General features: G+C 44.9%; 2 protein-coding genes across 2 annotated transcripts; both read left to right on the top strand.

The window, feature by feature from the left end:
• Positions 1-540: 540 nt before the first annotated feature.
• EAE97_009792 (uncharacterized protein) lies at positions 541-5,373 on the top strand (the record flags this gene model as incomplete). The annotated part of the gene is made up of 3 exons (XM_038880307.1): positions 541-3,325; positions 3,372-5,098; positions 5,149-5,373. 3 exons carry the CDS (start codon positions 541-543, stop codon positions 5,371-5,373), a joined length of 4,737 nt encoding a protein of 1,578 aa, XP_038729013.1.
• A 1,461-nt stretch (positions 5,374-6,834) lies between these two features.
• On the top strand, positions 6,835-8,113 carry EAE97_009791 (uncharacterized protein). Its single transcript, XM_038880306.1, has 3 exons — positions 6,835-7,046; positions 7,102-7,651; positions 7,696-8,113. The coding sequence occupies exons 1-3, from the start codon at positions 7,044-7,046 to the stop codon at positions 8,082-8,084; spliced, it is 942 nt and encodes a 313-aa protein (XP_038729012.1). The 5' UTR covers positions 6,835-7,043; the 3' UTR covers positions 8,085-8,113.
• The last annotated feature ends 61 nt before the right edge of the window (positions 8,114-8,174 follow it).

Genomic DNA, 8,174 nt, shown 5'->3' with positions numbered 1-8,174 from the left:
CGACGACAAACAAGCAAACGCACAATCAAACGGATAGGAAATCATCCTGCTTCAATTGTACCTCTACATCACCTCACCCGCACCTCATCCAATCCTCACCAGCATATGCCAATTTCTAGTCAGTCCCTACCGATTCAATTCCGAGAAAGTAATTTGTCCTGGTAGCACGCAAACAAACTTTCCCCAACATTTCGGCTTGTTTCGAAAAGAGTTTCTACTGCATCAACCTCTTCCGACGTTGGCTGCTTCAAACATATCTTAGCACCCTTTTAAAATATAGTACTTGCAGACAAATTTTCGCACGCGGCAGATAGACGGGAAGTATATTCGAGAAATTTAGAATACGAACCGATTGAGTGTTTCGCATCGGCAGAGCATTAATACGCAATTGAGAATCGAATTTGACGTATTGAGCCAGGTTGCAGTCGCAGTGAAGGTGGATCAAATCAGGAACCAATTCGAAGCACCGTCATATAATCCTTTCAAAATTCGAACCAATTTATAATACTTCATGACGGCTCAGCTGCAATTGTGGCTGCCATGCATACCGTCGAGAAGATGCCGAATGCACCGACGAAGCGACTCGGCGTTGACCTGAATGTTGATACTGGCTATAAGGCAAAAAGAAGAGGAAGCATATCTCCGCCCCAGACACCGGAGGCGCAGGCTTCCAGTCCAGAAAATATTACTTCATCGAATCGGGCGCTTAATCTGCGGAATGGAACAGGGCATACATTTTTAGATGACATTACACCAGTTGATCCTTCCAACAAAGAAAATGATCCTGAGAATGTACGAAACAACCGGGATTCTCACGACCTCTCCCTTTCCCCCCGACAAGTTACCCGCGACTCATTGGTAGATCATATGCTACTTTCCTTAGACCAATTCTCTTTCGGACAGGAAGATTTTAGCTTGCGCAATCCTACACTTGACGAAGATCGATTATATTCCTCCTTCGGGGATGAAGAGCCATATCAATCGCCTCAGAACTTCGCAGCTAGAGGTGGCAGAGGACACGCTTACTCCTTCAGCTCCGACTACGATCCAGCAGACGATTCAAGTCATTATTCGGACAAGATTTCTCGCAGCCGAAGAAGTAACAGCAGTTCCAACTTCCAAACTGGGTTGACCAGAATCAATAGTATACGTAACGATACCGGCGGATCACTCAGAGGACCTCCAATTCCACATCGAGGAGGGCGAAAGAATACCGGTAGTAGTGTGGGGAGTAGTGCGAATAGTTTCGACCTTGGATACGCACAAGTTACAAGCAGCCAGAGGTGGGCGCATGGTTTAGCAGGAAGGTCTTCGAGCTTTGATTACGGAAGCGGTCACCAGGTAACTTCACAATTAAATGCAGGAAGATACAACAATACAAATGTACCTTCGACCCCTACATACGACTACGACGCTGCTCCCACACCTACAGTACCTGGTGGTCCACGACGCCCTCGACCTACATCCCCAATTTTGGTCTCGAGACCCGACCCTAGCCTTATCGATCCCCCAATGGAGAAATTAGAAAGGAAAAGGAGCGCAAAGTCCTCGAAGAGCGCGTATAGGTCGAAGGGGACTGCCAGGCATGACTATGGACTAAATTTGAATGATCGCAGTAAAGAATTGCCACCCATGCCAGCATTCATCAAAGAGCAATCTCCGCCAAACTGTGGGTCATATTCAAAAACAAAAGATATTCTCGGGTCGCCGCAAGCTTTCAACCAAACGCCCAAGGAACGACCTGGATTCTTCAGAAGGGTTTTCGGTTCTTCCAGGAACAACAATGTTGCGATACTCGACCCACCACCGTCGCACGGTTCCACTACCTCTACTGAAACGGCGGATCATCCAGGTAGCAAAACTCACATTGCTAACCAGATGAAGTCTAACAACGTAGCACCGTCTCGAGAAAATCCGCAAGCCCCAAAGGAACAACCACATGTAATTACCAAAAAACCATCATCATTCTTCCGAAGGCGTAAAAAGTCGGTATCTGAGCCCGAACCTGTCCCCGTTCCACCAATGCCGTTGCCACCCATGAAACTCGAGCCACACAAATTGCGACCGGACATTCCAGATTGGCAACCTGAGGCAAGCCCCGTCAGTAGTCTTCGCCAAGTCATGAATCCATACCTTCATAGCCCAGGGAGACCTCCTATTGAAGCTCATGCACCAACGGCTAGTCTCGATCGGCAAGTTAATGATATTTCCGATGATGTTGAAAATAGACGCCATGTAAGAGGCTTTTCTCCAGACTACGATCCCGACCCAAATGCTACTATCAGACAAATACCTCCTTCGAAACCCGCGTCATCGCATGCCGGGGATAGTCGCAAGCCATCTTATTCGTCCATCAAACAACCACGTAGATCGGCAAGTACCAACTTAGCAATACCTGGTGGATTCGATGGGCAGGCCAGAGAGGAACGTGAAACATTCTTCCAAGGTTCTACTGAGAATGTTCGTGACGCGAAGTTTAAGTTGGAGATCACGAAAGATGTACCTGGTAATACACCGTTACCCAGTACGACATCTCCTGGTCACCCTACCTCGGTGGCGAGAGATATCGCTCTTGTTGCGGCATATGAAAGAATACATTCCAAACGTTCTCCAACATCTTCCAAAGTTCTACCGAAATCAGAGCCCAGGGCAGCAGAGTCTCCTTTGGATTCACCTTTAAGCAAGGTGGGTTCTAATGACAGTCAGGAACTACCAGCAGGTCCTGCCAAAGAAGAAGATTGGATCGTTCTTTCTCCTTCTAAATCTGAGTTTCCAGAGAAAGATCGCGTTTGGTTGGAACCTGGATCATCTGAAGATGATCTGCCAGGTACAAATACCTTGAAACCTAAATTCGCAAACTCGATTGCAGCTACAGGATCTACAGATACCATATACAAATCAGCTGTCAGTCTACCACTGTTGCAAGTTGAGGGACAAGAAGAAGGTCCCCCTTCCAGCCCACCTACTATGTCTGATAGAGAAGATGTCGAGCCATTTTATGACTCCGAATCAGAAGGAGTCGACGATACACAACCTACGGAAGAGGACCTAATTAGAGCACAGAAAATTTATGATGGCAATGAGGATTTCATTCAAAAAGAAAAGGCGACGGCATGGATGGGAGATGAGGGAGCTGTTCGAGCAAGGACGCTAACAGCTTATATGAGCCTTTATGACTTCTCGAATCTTAATATTCTTGCCTCGATGCGTGTAATGTGTGGCAGATTAGTGCTCAAGGGTGAAAGTCAACAAGTTGACAGAATCTTGGACGCGTTTTCGAAGAGATGGTGTCAGAGCAATCCCAACCATGGATTTAAAGCTACTGGTAAGTTTGCGAGTTTATCGAAAGTGTACCAAGCTAATATTGTTAGATGTCGTACATACAATTTGTTACTCAGTTCTTCTCCTCAACACGGATTTGCATCTCGCCGATATTGAGCAAAAGATGACTCGTAGTCAATTCATCAAGAATACAATGCCTACGATCCGTCGAAGTGTAGCTGAGTCTGTGCATGAATTTGAGCCTAGTAGGCCTACAGTGCTCCCTGGAAGAAGTTCTGCTTTTGATGATCCTCATGTCAATGACGAAAACTCCGACGCTATATCAATTGAAGCGTTTGAAAAACCTTCCTGGAGGTCTTCATTCAAGCCTGCGCCCCGTCCAGATCCTGATAACCCAAGTGCCCCTACACCTTTAGATTACGATACTCCCATGGATGATTGTGGCCCCTTGGTCAAGGCACCTTTCCGCGGAACATTACGTACGTGGGAAGTACAGGTTGAGATTGTTCTTAAGGATTTTTACAATTCTATCCGGAATGATCGACTTCCATTATTTGGTGCCGTCGATAGGTCACAAATGCCGGCTTCGTCATCTAGCACTCTTTCGGTATTCACCAATGGTATGTTGCGCCGTTCTCCTAGTGTTCTGAGTAAAGCTCCCTCAGAATCACCTAGTTATCTTCGTGGAAGAACAGCAGAGACTGTACGCACAAATGGGAAGTGGAGCAATAAGACTAGATCGAGACCTCGTTTATATCCTAACTCAGGAATGGGATCCAGTCGAACTAGTCTGGATGATCAATCATCTATGTGGAGTCCTTCAGTATCGTCTAGTACTTGGAGCAAGTATTCTCTTGGAAAACATACCTCGATGTCCGTGGACTCTCTTGGTTCGGCATTTCAAGGCGATTATCAACAATCCATTGGATTCGCTAATGCTCTCAGCCAAGCAATCATCCGTGAAGAGACGGTCCATAGCTCAGGGAGTAGGGGCAGTGATCATGAAGAACTTCGTGTTGCCCCTCTGCTTGATGATGAATCTTTAGAATTGGCTGGTGCACCATGGGCGAAGGAAGGTATGGTCAAGCACAAGCATCATTTGGAAGCTCTCGACAAGAAAGCAAAGGATCGTAATTGGGTTGAAACATTTGCTGTTATCGAAAAAGGCTACATGAGCTTGTTCTCGTTCTCCACAAAGAATGTCCGCAAGCCTAAGGGTAAAACTAGTGGCGGAGTTGTTGGTGGTGGAAACTGGCAAGAGAATGCCGAAAATCTTGGTTCATTCCTCCTTCGACAAACTATCGCTAGTGCTCTTCCTTCACCAGGCTACTCCAAAGCTCGTCCTCATGTCTGGGCGCTTTCCTTGCCCACTGGAGCAGTACATCTCTTTCAAGTAGGTACAGCAGATATCGTCAAAGAATTTGTCACAACAGCCAACTATTGGAGTGCTCGGTTATCAAACCATCCTCTCGTAGGTGGTATTAGTAATATCGAATACGGCTGGTCTGATGAGATTGTAAATAACGCTCTGGTCACTGCGATCAGCGATCAGAATACCAGACCATCAACTTCCGGTGCTAGGCCCAGCATGCAGAGCTCTCTACGATCAAGTTTGGATCACGGCTATGTAGGAGGGGTTAGATCAAGATTGCCAGGTGATAGAATTGCTATAAATGATTGGAGTCCTCCAATACAGAGCATGAGAGCTAGTAATTTAATGGAGCCGGATCAGTTGAAAACACTGACTGCTTATGTGCAGAGTATTGAGGAAGAATTGCAAAAACACAATATGTTGAGAAATCCAATGCTTCTAGCTGTAAGTATCACAATTCTTCCTCGTGGTTGATTTTCACTAACCTAGTACAGTATTCACCGCGTCATCCTAACGCACAAAAAGCAATGGCGAATTGGGAAAAGAAATCTTCATATTTGCTTCGCGAGATCGTAAAGTTCACAACATATATTGATAGTTTACATGCAGCCGAAATTGGCAGACAGAGAATTTATCATGAAAGAGCGGCACATCAAGCCGTCGCCGAGGGAAAAAATGAAGATGAGGAAGCAGAAGTTGATACCACAATCACTGGATGAAACTGATGCAGTTTTTATCACATAAAAAAAGAAAGATACATTACGACGATTATGTATATACGATACGCATGACGCTGCCCTCAAAAAGCTTCCGATAATCTGTTCTCTTGATGGATGACAGATGGAGGAATGATTACATGGCGAGTATGACAGAAAAAGGAAAGAATGGCGTTTATCAAGTTTTTGGGAAGATGTAGGACGTTTTAATCTGTAGGCACTTTGATGAGTAGTGCGCTTCTTGTTACTACTTTGCTATTTAATTGGCATTGGTTTTGCTCTTAGTTGGCCCAAATTGCTTACTGGATTTGATTGGGCGCGTTGTTGGTTGGTTGGTTGGCTGGTTGTGGTTATACCCCGTTCGCTGTTGTTGAGTTTGCTTTTGCGCTGGCTTGGATTTTTCTGGGTTCTTTGTTTGAAATAGGAGAGAGGACAAGAAAGAGGTGGATAAGGGAGAATGTGTGAAAAGAAAAGAGGAAATAGGGGTTCGCTTGTGATGGTCACTTGAGAACCAGGGAACAGATTTGGAACGTCTTGAGTTGGATTAGCTCGGTTTCGCTTCGTCGTGGAAAAGAAGGCAAGGGAGAGTCGCTGTGTATATTTATGTGTATTAATAATCTGGCTTTGCTTGTCTATACTAGCTGGTGCTGTGTGGATGTTGCGGGAGGAAGAGAGATTGTGAATGAAGATGAGGAATGCGGGTTACGAGGTGTAATTAGGGAAGAGGAAGAGAAAATTCATGAGGATAATATTGAATTTGTTATGTTGAAATTTAATATATGCTTCGGTGTTTGTATATGTATGTGTTTATAACTCTTGTATCTTTGAGGTAATCTGAGTAGGAAGTAAATAAAAGTATTTTTCCCTAGAAGGCCATCCATCTGAATATTCGCACTTCCTGCCAGTATGTTTCCACTTGCGACATATGATTTTATTTCAACATCCATCGAATATTTGGAATTCGCAACTAGAGAACCTCTGAATTATACTCTCCGAGTTACCAGTACTATCAGCAAAGATTTGGATACTCAAGAAAACTTTCATGCAAGATCGATTCAAATTCCCCACATCGCTTAAGTACTCCACTCCATACATTCGAATCCACTTAGGCGCCTACCTACCTGCCTCATCAGTGTGAACGCACACATGGATATCGTAATCTTACATGAACCAATAAATCGCCAGGTGGGGAATGTATCTGCCACACCACTTTCCCCTGCGAATGTGAAGGTGTGTTGATATCCAATAAATTCAGATCGACGGCGTGGAAAAATATAGCAAAGCGCATCGCCAGCTTGAATGTATTTATTTATGTACCCGCGAAGCTGGTTTGCTTGCTCGATGGTTTGGTGGGTTGTTGGTGTTTTTGTGAGGAGGGGGGATGGTTGAGTGGTGTTGGGTGTTGGGGTAGGGTTTGGGGTTGGGATTGGAGATACGCGCGGGATTATTTGCTGTTGTGGGTTTCTTTATATACTGGGTATGTATGTAGGCATGTTCTGAGATTTTGATTGTGGTGTCCAACCCACAACTAACTAGAAGACCTCGAGATCCGGATTATATATTTGGAAGTCTGAGAATAGCAGAATTCCGAGTATTTATCTAGTTTCCTCTACTGAGAAACTAAACTTGTGGCTACGAATCTTACGTTATCGTTTACTGCAAAGTCTCATAGGATGGTAGATACTCTATCGAAGATATGTAAGGTGGATAGATATACTAAATGAAAACTAGGCCGGATTGGAAATCATAGGAGCGATATCTGCTGTATCGGCATTGCTAGAATCGACCATCGGTCTTCTCAGCCGACTGCGAAAAACATACGACGACCAGAAAAACTCCTCAAGAGTGCTCGGAGCTCACGTTGTGGAGATTCAAGGAATCTTGACTATCCTCGAGCTCGTCAAGCATGAAGCTAATTTGCGCACTGCGGCTGTTCTTTCTGAGATTGAGAACATTCGTAAGATAGCGATGGAGCTGATAGGTACCCTAGAATCAATGGTACCGGGAGACAAGAGTCAAGCACGGCGTTTTGCTCACCAATTCTTCCAGGGAACCAAAGAGCAGGAGACACTCGCAAAGCTGATGGAGCGGCTTGAGCACGCAAAGTCGAATTTGGGTTTGGGTTTACATGTTGCCCATGTGGGAGTGACGCAGTTCGTAGGCGATGAAGTTGCGATAAACATGGAGATCTTGAATCGAGTGGACGGGCTACTTCGCAATGTATTTGGAGATGATGGAGGTCTTAAGATTGCAGATATGGTTAAGGGCCATTGCCCCGAAAGTATGCTAGTCCACCTAATGCGAGACTTCGCTAACAGATACTAGAAGATGGACTGGTGCATATCAGGAGTGAAGATCTCTCCTCAAGAACAGATGGAAATGTCAAAGACGCGGGTCAGGTTTCCAGTCGGGTGGTTTTGAAAAATGTGACCCGAGACCAAGCGCTACAGATCAATGGACCCATTGGAGAAAAGGGGTGGCGAGAAGTATCTCAGCTGGAAATTAGAGACAACGAAGCTGCTGGAAATGGCCTTCAAGTCAACCATGCGATTTCTGAAGATCTGTTTATGCAATTGCTGGCGCACAGAGACCGAAATAATAAGTCGGATAGTACGCTGGGACCAGTTTTACAAGTAAGCGCTAGGCCTTCTGCTTCTGTTGGTGGTCGTCCTTGCGTTGTGCCGAAGATAGAAAGTAGTGAGGTTAGCGAGTAAGCTCAGAATATGATTGTATAATGAAATAATGAAACTTTAAAAGATTTAAAAGATTTAAAAGATTTAAAAGATTCAAAAGATTCAAAAGAT

The sequence above is a fragment of the Botrytis byssoidea genome (genome assembly GCF_014898295.1).
Source record: "Botrytis byssoidea strain MUCL 94 chromosome Unknown BBYS_023, whole genome shotgun sequence".
In the NCBI taxonomy this organism is placed as follows: domain Eukaryota; kingdom Fungi; phylum Ascomycota; class Leotiomycetes; order Helotiales; family Sclerotiniaceae; genus Botrytis; species Botrytis byssoidea.
The sequence above is the reverse complement of the archived record's forward strand: the minus strand, read 5'-3'. Positions and strand labels throughout refer to the sequence as shown.